Raw genomic sequence first — 14,844 nt, 5'->3', positions numbered from 1 at the left:
TGGCTTTTTAATTTGACTTACCTTTTCAGCTCTCAGCTGCTGCACCAGACGGTCTTGCTCCCTCACTACTTTGTGTTGTTCACATAACCTGCCCAGGAGTTTCTGCCACAAGGAGAGCATAATGTTAGTGAAGCCATCAGTTGTCTTTTTATTAAGATGCTTCTATATCAACATTCCATTGGATGAGACTGGTCATAAACGATCAACTTACATCAGTATCTTGTTCATTGAACTCGTAGCTCTGTAATGCCTCTCTGTAAGGATCTGAGTATGGTGATACCTAAGTATTACAAATATATTTAATGACACTTAGTTTAAAGTATGTACAACAGTATACTTTGCTCAAGAAATTCATAGAAATGACAAGCACTTTAGGAACTGGGTGACCCAAACAGAAATTAGCCAGGTTTAAAACCATTTTTTACAGATAACCAGCAAAAGATCTCTCCATGAAAAGGTTCATTTTGAGATGGATGTTTTTTTTTATCTCTGTGCAATTCAACACAGTAGTATGGACATAATATTTGGTCAGGTGTGTGAGGGGGAATAAAGAAGAGAGAACACAAAGCAATCATTAACTATGAGCGAAGAATGAAGAGACACAATGGGGTTAATTTACTAAAGGAAAATAGACTGTGCATTTTACAAAGTGCAGTTGCACTCTCCAAAAGCAGTTGCTCCAAAGCTTGGTAAATAAGCAGAAGCGCTGCTGACTTTCATCATCCAATCATGTGCTGCAAAAATGCTGTTTTTTTAATTTTCCTTGCATGTGATCGGGTACTCTTTGCAAAGTGAAGCTCTGGAGCAAATGCACTTGCAAAGTGCACAGTCTATTTGCCTTTAGTAAATCAACCCCAATGTCAGCTTAATATGGCTACATAGAAGGGAGATAAAGAAAGCAGAACAGTAACTGAGTTGAGAACGAGGAGTATGCAGGAGATAGAGTGAGATGTGTTTATTGCAGGTAGTGAATGGGAGAAAGGAGCAACAGCTGACTATGGAACACTGGGAAAAGCAGAGTATGCTGGAAAGAGAGGATAAGTGTAGGTGTATTAGGTAACGGGAGACTTAGGCAGGCCATAGATGATGTGATTTTCTTACCTGCAACCATGGGTTGCAGAAATGAAAAAAAGTTACACCCCCCCATAAACACAGTCAATGTTGAAGGGGGAATCCCTCCCATGGAGCTATTGTGTTCTACCGGCAGGGTAGCGGTCCCTGCCAGAAGAACATGATTATTGCTAGGGGCTATAGCTACTGGCAATAATCGCATGCTGAAAATCCAACATGCTGGTTGTACTCAAGTTGATCAATGGATATAAAACTAAAGTGTATGCTGTGACAATAGATTTCCTTAAGCAAACACCAGATCAAAATTATATAGAGTGTAAGGAAATTATTGTGTTCATGGACATAGAGAAAGAAAGGTAATACTATGCCAATCAGTGCCACATCCAGTATTGAGAACAAAAGAACAATAACTCTCCTAGGGTGGACTTAAATATATGGTAGTTAAAAAAGTGTGTAGAGTATTAGTAGTACAAAAAAATATTTATTGATAAAAAGGGAAAAAGGTGAGGGAGAGGGTTTCAAGGGAAAAAATAAAAGGATAGGTGGGAGAGCCCTTATAATGTAGTATGTACACAGTATTTTAATTGCAAAACTTAAAGAAAACAAATCCACTTACATTTGGTAAGGCTGCAAATCACCAAGTTATATGGTAGATACAACCTACCGAGTACACGTGCTGAGAATACCTGTGTCTCCATTCAGGAGAGAGGTAGGTAGCTCTGAATACCTTGGGAAACCTGGTCCTTGATCCACAAGCAGAACATAAAGGGGGTAATAAAAAGGATTGTAGAGGAAAGAAAAAAACTCCAACTACTTGAATGGTAGAGTTGTCCATAATATCACTATGTTAAAGTCTATGTTTAATTCAAAAACAACCCGAGGGTCAAAAGGAGACCACTCAAACAAGTAGTTGTAAATGAGGACCAACTGTGGTATTTTTTAGAAATATGAAAAAAGCTTTATTAATTTGCAAAAAATACAATTTCAGACTGCCAGCCAATTGACCAACAACCCTCCAAATTACCAATTTCTAAAATAATTGGACAACGTTGTCACAATAATAATGAATAAAATCACACAACCGGGCCCAGAACCACACACACACATACATACCAATGGTCATACACACAGCAATACCATAGTTTATGACAGACCAAAGCTATATCATCTCAACTGGTGGATCTAAGCATAGGGCCCTAATCGGGCTTCAATGGCGTTTACCAATCCAATTTGATTTTTCACTTAATGCAATAATCCACCTGTAGAGAGATGTCAGGTCAGAGAACACTGGTTGGTGTTGGAAACTTAATCTAAAATCTGCTACTAATTTTCACTAGCATGAACTGGGATGGGCTCAAATAGCCAGAGTGCTGTTTAATTAATCTCTAACATATATTAGAGCCAAGGTGTCCTCCTAAAACCAGTTAATTGAAAGCGGAGTTCCAGGCAAAAATTTAAATCCTTTGTAAACATAAACAGACGACAGGACCATTAAGAAAGCGCAGCATGACTCGTCCATGCGCAGTAGGAAACAGGCTGTGAAGCCGCAAGGCTTAACTTCCTGTTTCCCTTCGTAAGGATGCCTGCACCCGGAGCTGATGGACGGGGACGGCTTTGGGTGCCGACATTGCGGGCTCCCTGGACAGGTAAGTGTCCTTATATTGAAAGTCAGCAGCTACAGTATTTGTAGCTGCTGACTTTTAAGTATTTTTTCACCCAGGCTGGAACTCCGCTTTAAAGTGCTTGAACTTTCCCGCCATAGGGAGTATAGTCCTGCAAAAGATGCACATTAGCTGTCACACTGTGAAAAGACTTGGAACTGATGCCATCCTAGTGCAGTTCCTGTGTGGTGGATGTTGATGCGTTATTCTTAGAATTTATTCAGTAATCACAGACTGTCTTAACAACAATGAAGTAGAGCAGCGATTTTTACAGGGTTGTATGATAGAGCACCGTAACAGTATTGGCAAAAACTGGTATCTACATTCCTAGAGTTCAATAGGAACAACAACCTCTAGTGCTATGATAATTGCGATGTTAATTGCTGCCCGAGGGCTCTCACCTCTCCCGTTCGCTGCAATTAGTTTGTTTGCCACGCCCGTGATTTTCGATGGTACTCGATGGCATCAAAATACCGTCTATTTCTCCATTCCCATTCCTAGAGAATGCAAGGCAAGAATCAGTTCACATTTGGCATGCTCCGACAGTGCATCCACTCCCGTGCTGTGTGCTATGTCCTACATGAACTTGTCGAGGGAGGCATCTGTTCCACCGCTGGCATGGGCAGTGTGGGCAGGTCCTGGGCCCGCAGGCAGGTGCTCCCTACATCGGCACGTTTCGCACATAATCACATGCTTCGACAGGACATTAGAACGTTCATGGTCTCCAGCTTTTGAAGGGACAATGATCCCATCTTCTTAAGTGTAAGGCTGGCCGAAGGCTAGCCTGTATTTGTGGGAGGAGTCTGAGAGGGCTATTTAAGCCTTCTCCTCTGTCAGGGTCAGTGTTGTCCGTGGTTCTGGGTTCAGAAGGGGGTGGGGCTGAGAAGTCACTTCCGGGTCCTTGCTGAACATGGTCGGCTGCATCATGGTGGCGGTGCTCACATCGTGCTCCACCGGGGAGTCTGCCTGCCCACCCACCCACCCACCCACCTTGTTACCCCTGGGCATATCCCACATTACGAGGGGGGCGCCCGCTTCTCTCAGTGTTCACGCCGGGGGGCGATCGGCCGTCCACCCACCAGCTCCTTTTTCCCAAGGCAGATCCAGCGTTAAAGGGGGGCCTGCCTGCTTCTCCCGATGTTCCCGCCGAGTGGGGTGGGTGATCGTCCACCGCTGCTGACTCCTCTCCCCATGCGCATCCAGCTCCACGAGGGAGCCGCCCGCCTGGTGCCCCTCAAGGGGGGGTGATCGTCCGCCCGCCCGCCAGCTCCTCTCTTCCCATGCACATCTTGCTCCATGTGGGAGCCGCCCGCCCGCTTCTCCGGGTGTTCACGGGGGGGGGGTGATCAGCCGGCCGGCCGCCTGGTTCTCTCCTCATGCTGCTCCACCCACCCGCCTGCTCCTCTCTCCCCACAATTTGTATCGCTGTAGCACAGTCATAGAGGACATCAGACCTGCACACAGCAGTCATGGCAACGGCCAGATGGGAGGTGACAGGCTTGTTGTGGCTTGCAGTAGATGTACCATGCTGGATTGTTATCAGTTATCATTATGGTTTTTAGTCGCATGTCATTCTCAAGCTTACATAAGGTCACATTCATTGTCAGCAGGGCTTGGCTTGGCAAGACAGGGAGGATGTAAACCACATACATTGCTACTTTTACTTGGTTATTTTGTTTCTTTGGTCAGCGTTTCTATCATAGCGTTTCTGCCCCAGGAGTTCTGTCATAGCGTTTTTCTTGCCCCAGCGTTTCTGTCATAGCGTTTTTCTGCCCCAACGTTTCTGTCATAGCGTTCTGCCCCGGCATTTCAGTCATAGCGTTCTGCCCCGGCATTTCTGTCATAGTGTTCTGCCCCGGCATTTCTGTCTCGGCGTTTCTGCCATTGCATTCTGCCCCAGCTTTTCTGTCATAGCGTTCTGCCCCAGCTTTTCTGTCGTAGCGTTCGGCCCCTGCAATTCTGTCGTAGCGTTCGGCCCCAGCATTTCTGTCGTAGCGTTCGGCCTCAGCATTTCTGCCTTAGCGTTCTGTCCCAGCATTTCTGTCACAGCGTCCTGCCCCAGCATTTCTGTCACAGCGTCCTGCCCCAGCATTTCTGTCACAGCGTCCTGCCCCAGCATTTCTGTCACAGCGTCCTGCCCCAGCATTTCTATCACAGCATCCTGCCCCAGCATTTCTGTCACAGCATCCTGCCCCAGCATTTCTGTCACAGCATCCTGCCCCAGCATTTCTGTCACAGCATCCTGCCCCAGCATTTCTGTCACAGCGTTCTGCCCCAGCATTTCTGTCACAGCGTTCTGCCCCAGCATTTCTGTCACAGCGTTCTGCCCTTGCATTTCTGTCACAGCGTTCTGCCCCAGAATTTCTGTCTCGGAGTACAGTCTCGGCATTTGTCATAGCGTTTCTGCCCCAGGGTTTTTCATAGCGTTTTCTGCCCCAGAATATCTGTCATGGCATCTCTGTCTCAGGATTTCTGTCATGGCGCTTTTCTGTCATAGTGTTCTGCTCAGCATCTCGGTGTTCAGTCTCAGCATCTCTTTCATAGCGCTTCTGCCCGAGGATTTCTGTCATTGCATTTCTGCCTCAGCGTTCAATTCCAGCTTTTCTGTCATAGCGTTTCTGTCATAGCGTTGATGTCCCTGCGTTTCTGCCCTAGGATTTCTGTCATGGCATTTCTGCCTCAGCGTTTCTGCCCCAGGCTGTCATTTCTGCCTCAGCATTCCAGTCTCAGCGTTCTGTCATAGCGTTTCTGCCCCAGGATTTCTGTCATGGCATTTCTGCCTCAACGTTTCAGTCTCATCGTTTCTGCCCCAGGATTTCTGTCATTACGTTTCTGACTCAGCATTCAGTATCAGCATTTCTGTCATAGCGTTTTCTGTCATAGCATTGCTGTCCTTGCGTTTCTGCCCCAGGATTTATTTCATAGCGTGTCTGCCTCAGCGTTCAGTCCCAGCATTTCTGTCATAGCCTTTCAGCCTCAGCGTTTCTCAGAGGGGCGTTGTTGTTCAGTCACAGCATATACTTCAGTAGCTGTTTTTATCTTCGTTGTTTGTCATGTCTCATTGTATCTTTGTTCATGTTTGTACCTGGGTCAGTTAGCTAGGGCTCACATCCATACAGGCTGAGGTTTCGTTTGTTAATGATTGTTGACCACAATCTTCTCACCCATATACCATACATCATACGAGACGTTCATTCACCACACCTGTATGACCACCCACCACGGTCTGTGGGTACACCAGCCCTGAGTTTCAGTTAATTACCTCTGCGCTGCAGGTTACTTGGGCTCACTTGCCACTTACACAAGGGTGTGGTGGGGTCCGTCATCATTTACGTGCAGTGGTCTTGACATTTCTGGTCATGTTCTCATACTTAGGTAGGCACAGAGGGGCGTTGTTCTCATGTCTGGTTGTCTCTCATTTCTGTAGTTTGTGTTCTCAGGTTGGGCTGTATTGGCATCCATACTGACACCAACCATGCTTGCATATAGTCAGGAGGATAGTTTAGTGGGACTTTATGGGTGCCGAGCAAGTAGATTTCAACAAACATCAAGGTAAGAAATAAAATTCATATTTTATTCAACATATACAAAATTAAAAAAAATATGCTGGCTAGACATAATATCATGTAAAGACATACAGCAGTACATATCAAATTAGGTTGGAAGTAAACAGTCACTCAGCACTGTAATCCCTACATGTTTCGCCCAATAGGGCTTCCTCAGGGATTATATGTGGAGGGCCAGGGTGAATATATCACTGCTATAGAGATCAAGCCAGGTGTAGGAGAACAGACTTTGCTCTGTACTGAGGAGGTTTAGTCTAGGTGGGCCCAGATGAAGGCCATGAGATCTGTGAAAAGAGCCCGGCTATGTCTAAGGGAGAGCGAGGGCTGCCAGGTAGTGATGTTTATCTTGTGTGAGAGGAGATCCCTGGAATGGCAGCCTGTCCATGATCTAACGAAGACAGGCTGCCATTCCAGGGATCTCCTCTCGCACAAGAGCAAAGTCCGTTCTCCTACACCTGGCTTGATCTCTATAGCAGTGATATATCCACTTTGGTCCTCAACATATATCCCCTGAGGAAGCCCTATTGGGCGAAACATGTAGGGATTACAGTGCTGAGTGACTGTTTACCTCCAACCTAATTTGAAATGTGCTGCTGTATGTCTTTACATGATATTATGTCTAGCCAGCATAATTTTTTTTTTAATTTTGTATATGTTCAATAAAATATGAATTTTATTTTTTACCTTGATGTTTGTTGAAATCTACTTGCTCGCCACCCATAAAGTCCCACTAAATTAGACTCCTGACTATATTCACGATTCAGGGATGGTGGTGCTCTCTCCTTGACATTGTCACCTACCCATACCATGGGTGTCACCTACCCATACCAACAAACAACCATACCAACCAACAACCCATAAAGTCCCACTAAACTATCCTCCTGACTATATTCACGATTCAGGGATGGTGGTGCCCTCTCCTTGACATTGTCACCTACCCATACCAACCAACAACCATGCTTGCACTCACTTCCATCAGTCCTGCCCGTTGTTAGGGCAAGTTGATTGGTGCAGATGTCGTTTCACCACTGGGCTTACCCCTGGGTCGGAAGCAGTCATCAATTTTCTTTCAGTTGACGTCCTGTTGCAGAGGCCCTGGTTACCGCCCAGGGATTTATAGTCTCTCTCAGTGTGTGTGCTGAGCCACATCCCCTTGACGGCCCTTAAGTGGTAGGTTTGGGCAAACGTCGTCATGATTCTGCATTCCACTCTCGGCTCTGATCTCTTGTCTAGGACGTTGCCTGGAGAACTGCTCAGGGACGTCAGTCCCGTCATTTTTTCCGATCCCCAGCCTGTTCCAGGTGGGGGGGGCTTCAGTCACTTTGGGTACGACGGTACAATGTCATGGGACTCATTTCCCCGGGATGGAGTCTGGCCCTCCTTCCTTCAGGATTCAGACTCGGTTGTCAGGTTTCAGGCTGAAGCACGAATCAGGTGGGACCAGTGTTCTGTCTCTGGCATGGTTTCTCCATGTTCGAGGATGCTTATTGCCATAGCGCATGGGCCTTATCTGCCTACTCCATCACATCCATCAGGTATCCAGCATTTCGAACTCCTGCCAGTTGTCTTTTGCACTCACCCTCTCACTTCCCCATACCAAGTATGGGTAGGCCAGGGGTTGGGGGGCATTTCAATAAGCTACTTCACTGGTGCCCATGTGAAGTATTTCGTTCTTCGTGGCCATCATTTTGCAGGGGCTCCTCGGGCCAGCCCTTGCTCCCTTTCCCCCACATATCCTCTCATTCACAAGCGGTTCATTCTCATGTCTGGGTTGTCTCGGGCATCAGGCTTATCCAATCTTTCACGGGACGTTTAGTTGGGTTCTGGGTAGCTTTGCAGGTTCTATAGGGGGTTCCTTCTCATCACCAAGTCAGGAGTCGGTGGGTTTCTCCTGTCATAGCGGATACTTATCAGATACATACTGTTGTCTTCCGGGCGCACGCTACTCCACTTAATGGATTATTACCTTCCCTTCTTCACCTAAATTTGGTGTATTTTTGCCCTCTTTTCAGGCATACTGACCAGTCAGGCCAAGGCACACCTCAGGCCTTGGTTATTAGGAGTATCGCATTTCACACTTGAAGACTCTGACTACAAGTGTAAGGCTGGCCGAAGGCTAGCCTGTATTTGTGGGAGGAGTCTGAGAGGGCTATTTAAGCCTCCTCCTCTGTCAGGGCCGGTGTTGTTGGCGGTTCTGGGTTCCCACCCACCCGTTTCCCCCAGCCTTCATATATACTCATATTTTTTTCTTATTCTTACTTTCAATGTATGCCCTCTTTTCAGGCATACTGACCAGTCAGGCCAAGGTACACCTCAGGCCTTGGTTATTAGGAGTATCGCATTTCACACTTGAAGACTCTGACTACAAGTGTAAGGCTGGCCGAAGGCTAGCCTGTATTTGTGGGAGGAGTCTGAGAGGGCTATTTAAGCCTCCTCCTCTGTCAGGGCCGGTGTTGTTGGCGGTTCTGGGTTCCCACCCACCCGTTTCCCCCAGCCTTCATATATACTCATATTTTTTTCTTATTCTTACTTTCAAGGTATGCCCTCTTTTCAGGCATACTGACCAGTCAGGCCAAGGTACACCTCAGGCCTTGGTTATTAGGAGTATCGCATTTCACACTTGAAGACTCTGACTACACGCTTTTTTATTATTTAAAAGTGGGAGTGTTGAACTACATTAGACTCATGGCCACATCTAAATACAACATTCATTCCTTGTTTCAGAGGAGGATATCAATCTATGTGAATAGCTGCACTAATTTAAACATAAAAGTCTGCTCATCGGAAGTTTATAGTTCCAAAAAGACTTGTAGACTAATTTCATTATTAAACCCCTTGGGAGCCAAGGTCCCTGGCCAAAATATCCAGAATTTTTTCTCAGGAACACCGTATCAAAATTCCCTCCATGCTAGACAGCCACATGGACTTAAAGTCAAGGGCTTTTATGCTTTAAAGGTAACAATTAGGAGAGGGGATTTTGATACGGTGTTACTGAGAAATGAAAAATCCTGGATTTTTAGGCTAGGGACCTTGGTCCCCAAGAGGCTCAGTAATGAAATGAGTCTGAAAGTGTTTTTGGAACCTTAAGCCTCTGATGAGGAAACTTTTTTTGGAAAGCTAGTTGTATTTGACTGCTTAAATTAGTGCAGCTATATACAGTATCTCACAAAAGTGAGTACACCCCTCACATTTTTGTAAATATTTTATTATATCTTTTCATGTGACAACACTGAAGAAATTGCACTTTGCTACAATGTAAAGTAGTGAGTGTACAGATTGTATAACAGTGTAAATTTGCTGTCCCCTCAAAATAACAACACACAGCCATTAATGTTTAAACCACTGGCAACAAAAAAAAGAGTACTGCCCTAAGTGAACATGCCCAAATTGGGTCAAATTAGCCACACACCCCGGTGTCATGTGACTCGTTAGTGTTACAAGGTCTCAGGTGTGAATGGGGGACAGGTGTGTTAAATTTGGTGTTATCGCTCTCACTCTCTCATACTGGTCACTGGAAGTTCAACATGACACCTTATGACAAAGAACTCTCTGAGGATCTGAAAAAAAGAAGTGTTGCTCTACATAAAGATGACCTAGGCCAGGGTTTCTCAACTCCAGTCCTCAAGGCGCCCCAACAGGTCATGTTTTCAGGATTTCCCTCAGATGAAAGGGCTGTGGTAATTACTAAGGCAGTGAAACTGATCAAATCACCTGTGCAAAATAATGGAAAACCTGAAAACATGACCTGTTGGGGCGCCTTGAGGACTGGAGTTGAGAAACACTGGCCTAGGCTATAAGTAGATTGCAAAAGACCCTGAAACTGAGCTGCAGCACGTTGGCCAAGACCATACAGCAGTTTAACAGGACAGATTCCACTCAGAACTGGCCTTGCCATGGTCGACCAAATAAGTTGAGTGCATGTGCTCAGCGCCATATCCAGAGGTTGTCTTTGGGAAATAGACGTATGAGTGCTGCCAACATTGCTACAGAGTTTGAAGGGGTGGGGGGGTCAGCCTGTCAGTGCTCAGACCATACGCTGCACACTGCATCAGCCTCTTTTAAAGATGATGCACAAGAAAGCCTGCAAACTGTTTGCTGAAGAAAAGCAGACTAAGGACATGGATTACTGGAACCATGTCCTGTGGTCTGATGAGACCAAGATAAACTTATTTGGTTCAGATGGTGTCAAGTGTGTGGTGGCAACCAAGTGAGGAGTACAAAGACAAGTGTGTCTTGCCTACAGTCAAGCATGGTGGTAGGAGTGTCATGGTCTGGGGCTGCACGAGTGCTACCAGAACTGGGGAGCTACAGTTCATTGAAGGAACCATGAATGCCAACATGTACTGTGACATACTTAAGCAGAGCATGATACCCTCCCTTTGGAGACTGGCCCGCAGGGCAGTATTCCAACATGATAACAACCCCAAACACACCTTCAAGACGACTGCCTTGCTAAAGAAGCTGAGGGGAAAGGTGATGGACTGGCCAAGCATGTCTCCATACCTAAACCCTATTGAGCATCTGTGGGGCATCCTCAAACGAAAGGTGGAGGAGTGCAAGGAGTCCAACCTTGTGATTCCCTAGGAATGGAGAAATAGATGGGATTTTGATGCCATCGAGTACCATCGAAAATCTCAGAAGTGGCAAATGAACTAAGTGCAGCGAATGGGAGTGGTGAGGGCCCTCGGGCAGCAATTGACATCCCAATTTTCATAGCACTAGAGGTCATTCTTCCTATTGAACTGCGGGAATGTATATACCAGTTTTTGCCAATGCTGTTACGGTGCTCTACCATACAACCCTGCACAAATTACTGCTCTGCTTTATTGTCATTAAGACAGTCTGTGATTACTGCACTCCCATCCTACTTGAATGCTGTTTAGCCTTTGCAAGAGTAACGTTGGAATCCAAAGACTTAACAGTACTATTTTATGCTCTAACCGACAACAGTTATGGCTACACTAGTATAGCTTACGATCTTGCTGGGCTGAGCATAAATTCTAAGAATAACGCATCAACATCCACCACACAGGAATTGCAGCAGGATGGCATCAGTTCCAAGCCTTTTAACATAGTGTGACAGCTAATGTGCATCTGTTGCAGGACTATACTCCCCATGGAGGGAAAGTTCAAGCACTTTAAATTAACTGGTACTGGGAGGACGCCTCGGCTCTAACATATGTTGAAGGTGATTTAAACAGCACTCTGGTTATGTGAGCCCATCCCAGTTCACACTAGTGGCAATTAGTAACAGACTTTGGATTAAGTTTTCAACACTGACCAGTGTTCTCTGACCTGATATCTCTATGCAGGTCGATTATTACATTAAGTGAAAAAAACAATCGGATTAGTAAACGCCATTGAAGCCTGATTATGGCCCTATGCTTAGATCCACCAGTTGATATGATATAGCCTTGGTCTGTCACAAACTGTGGTATTGATGTGTGTGTATGACCATTGGTATGTGTGTGTGGTTCTGGGTCCAGTTGTGTGTGATTTTATTCTTTATTATTGTGATAACATTGTCCAATTGTTTAAGAAATTGGTAATTTGGAGGGTTATAAAAAATATGTGTACTCCGTCCAAACTAAATTTATATAATAAATGTAAAACTGCTAAAAATAATATGAAACGGCTGCTCCCCTAATTAGGTAGATAAGCTACTCTAAAAATTGGTGAGATTGGGTGTAGGGACACTCAAATACCAAAATTGAACTGTACAAAATTAGGTGTTCAAATACCTGAAGAAACCACATTAAATTAAAAAAAAAGGGCAAAGTGCCACACATAAAAATACATACACAGTGATTGAAGTAAAACAAACAATGGAACAATATAACATTTTAAAAGTTGATAATCAAAGTCCCAAACACAAATATCTCTTCTGTGTTGTAATCTTCTAGACAATGAAAATAGTGGATAATCCTTCACCAACTGAGAGAAATACACCCAACTTGCTCCATATGTGGGTTCTGCTTACCAGATGTTGACCCCTATAATTAAAAAGCAGGTCAAATGCGCTTTAGCAAGATAATGCTTGCTGCAATGGTGGAGACTGTAGATGTAAAAACAAACCTCCTCCGCAAAGATCATAGATGGGATATGTAAAAAAATGTATAAAAGGAACCAATAGTGTAATCCTGTTTATTTAAAAGGTAATAAAATACAAAATGCCAAATGGCTGCTTACATGGATGGTGCCTTAGGCTGGCACTGTGGCTGTTAGCATGTCGGGTGATCAGAAGATTTCAACACAGAAGAGATATTTGTGTTTGGGACTTTGATTGATTATCAACTTTTTAATTTTTATATTGTTCCATTGTTTGTTTTATTTCAATCACTGTGTATGCATTTTTATGTGTGGCACTTTGCACTTTATTTTGAATTTAACCGCTTCAGCCCCGGAATATTTTACCCCCTTCCTGACCAGAGCACTTTTTGCGATTCGGCACTGCGTTGCTTTAACTGACAATTGCACGGTCATGTGACGTTGCACCCAAACAAACTTGATGTCCTTTTTTTCCTACAATTAGAGATTTCTTTTGGTGGTATTTAATCACCTCTGCGGTTTTTATTTTTTGTGCTTTAAACAAAAAAAGAGCGACAATTTAGAAAAAACGCAATATTTTTTACTTTTTGCTATAATAAATATCCCCCAAAAATATATTAAAAAAATATTTTTTCATCAGTTTAGGCCGATATGTATTCTACATATTTTTGGTAAAAAAAAATTGCAATAAGCGTATCATGATTGGTTTGCGCAAAAGTTATAGCGTCTACAAAATAGGGGATAGTTTTATGGCATTTTTATTATTTTTAAATTTTTTATAAGTAATGGCGGTGATCTGCAATTTTGTATCGTGACTGTGACATTATGGCGTATATGTCGGACACTTTTGACACTATTTTGGGACCACTGTCATTTATACAGTGATCAGTGCTATAAAAATGCACTGATTACTGTGTAAATGACACTGGCAGTGACGGGGTTAAACACTAGGGGGCGATGAAGGGGTTAAGTGTGTCCTAGGGAGTGATTCTAACTGTGGGCGATGGGCTCCACTCACATGACAGTGATCACTGCTCCCGATCACAAGAAGCAATGATCTCTGTCATGTCACAAGGCAGAATGGGAAAATACCTTGTTTACATAGGCATCTCCCCGTTCTGCGGCTCCGTGACATGATCCCCGGGGAGACCGGTGGACATCGAGTCTGCAGGTCCCGCGGGCATGGTCACATTGTACACGGCGTGCGCACCTGCTAGCCCCGCCAATTAAAGGGATGTACAGGTATGCCCATTTGCCCACCACTGCCATTGTGCCGATGTATATTGGCGTGCAGCGGTCGGCAAGTGGTTAATGTGGTTTTTCAGGTATTTGAACACCTAATTTTGCACAGTTCAATTTGGAGGGTTGTTCGTCTTGAGAGGACAGCGAGGTGCACCATTGTCCATGGGAAGGGGAGGGAGAAACGTGGGGATGCAATTGGGGTGGAAGTCCTGGTGCATTCTCAGCTGTCTCTGGGGGCGAACAAAAGTTGTTAGAAGTGCCCAACAGTGCAGGTATAGTGTTCAAGAGTAGCTGGATAAGTGCCCTGTTAGGGGGGCATTGCATGGTGGCTGGAGCACTAAAGGCAGCGGTGTATCAGTTATATGACAGGCCAGGGAAGAGGAGCAAAAAAACAGCATGTGGGCACCTCTGGGGATACCGTGAGTGCAACCAGGAGGGGTATGAGGGAGACAGGCCGAAGCCAACTCACGGTTCAGAGAAGGGACATCAATGGCGAGGGTCACGGATATCCAGTTCAGCAAGGTTCATCTGTGGGTGGACACAGCCGGTAAGCTATGATGGTGCAGGGGCAGCTGCATCCTGTCTCTCCAGCCATGGGATAACCGCGGAGAGGTCTTCAAAGAAATGAGCCTTGCCGTCCCGGATTACACGTAGCCGGGAATAGCATGGCATATGCTAGGTGGTGGTTTCGTAGTTGGCGCTTGGCTTCTGAGAATTGTGCCCTTTTCTTATGGACCTCAACGGAGAAATCTGGAAACACTGCAATGTGTAAGTTGCCAAATGGGATGTTGCCCTTTTCACGGGTAAGGCGTAGGATGGTGTCCCTGTCCCGGCAGTTAAGCAGCTTCGCTATGAAAGTGTACGGGGGGCACCGGATAGTGGGGGCCTTGCAGCTAGGCGCTGTGCGCGTTCCACCGCGAACGTGGAGGAGAAGGCCTCTCTGCCAAAGTTGGTGACGAGGAGGTTTTCCAGAAATGTGGGGGGGTCCGAGCCCTCCGATCTCTCTAGCAGCCCCACAAACCTGAGATTGCAGCGGCGGAGTCTGTTCTCCATGTCGTCCTGCTTACTTAGGACGGCATTTCGCTGGTATTGGAGCCGCTCAGTGGTCACTTGCAACGGTGGGGTCTCGTCCTCCACTTGTCCAATTCTGCGCTCCGTTTCGGTTACCCTCTCCCGCAGTTTGTGAATGTCCTTGCAGATGAGGGAGATGTCAACTTTGACCTCCTCTATCTTGGATGTGAGGGTTGTCTGGCAGA

The 14,844-nt window shown here is 45.4% G+C and overlaps 1 protein-coding gene across 5 annotated transcripts in view; it reads right to left on the bottom strand.

Annotated features, from left to right (window-relative positions):
* The window catches only part of PLEKHA6 (pleckstrin homology domain containing A6), a 1,624,617-nt gene that overhangs the window by 858,792 nt on the left and 750,981 nt on the right, over positions 1-14,844 (bottom strand). For all 5 annotated transcript variants that reach the window (XM_073615840.1, XM_073615839.1, XM_073615838.1 and 2 more), the window contains 2 exons: positions 212-280; positions 22-102 (listed from right to left, as the gene is read on the bottom strand). In XM_073615840.1, coding sequence (XP_073471941.1) covers positions 22-102; positions 212-280 — 150 coding nt within the window. The remainder of the gene's footprint in view (positions 1-21; positions 103-211; positions 281-14,844) is intronic.

The sequence above is a fragment of the Aquarana catesbeiana genome, linkage group LG02, assembly GCF_042186555.1.
Source record: "Aquarana catesbeiana isolate 2022-GZ linkage group LG02, ASM4218655v1, whole genome shotgun sequence".
Taxonomy (NCBI): domain Eukaryota; kingdom Metazoa; phylum Chordata; class Amphibia; order Anura; family Ranidae; genus Aquarana; species Aquarana catesbeiana.
Note: the sequence above shows the minus strand (reverse complement) of the source record. Positions and strands in the feature narration are given on the sequence as shown.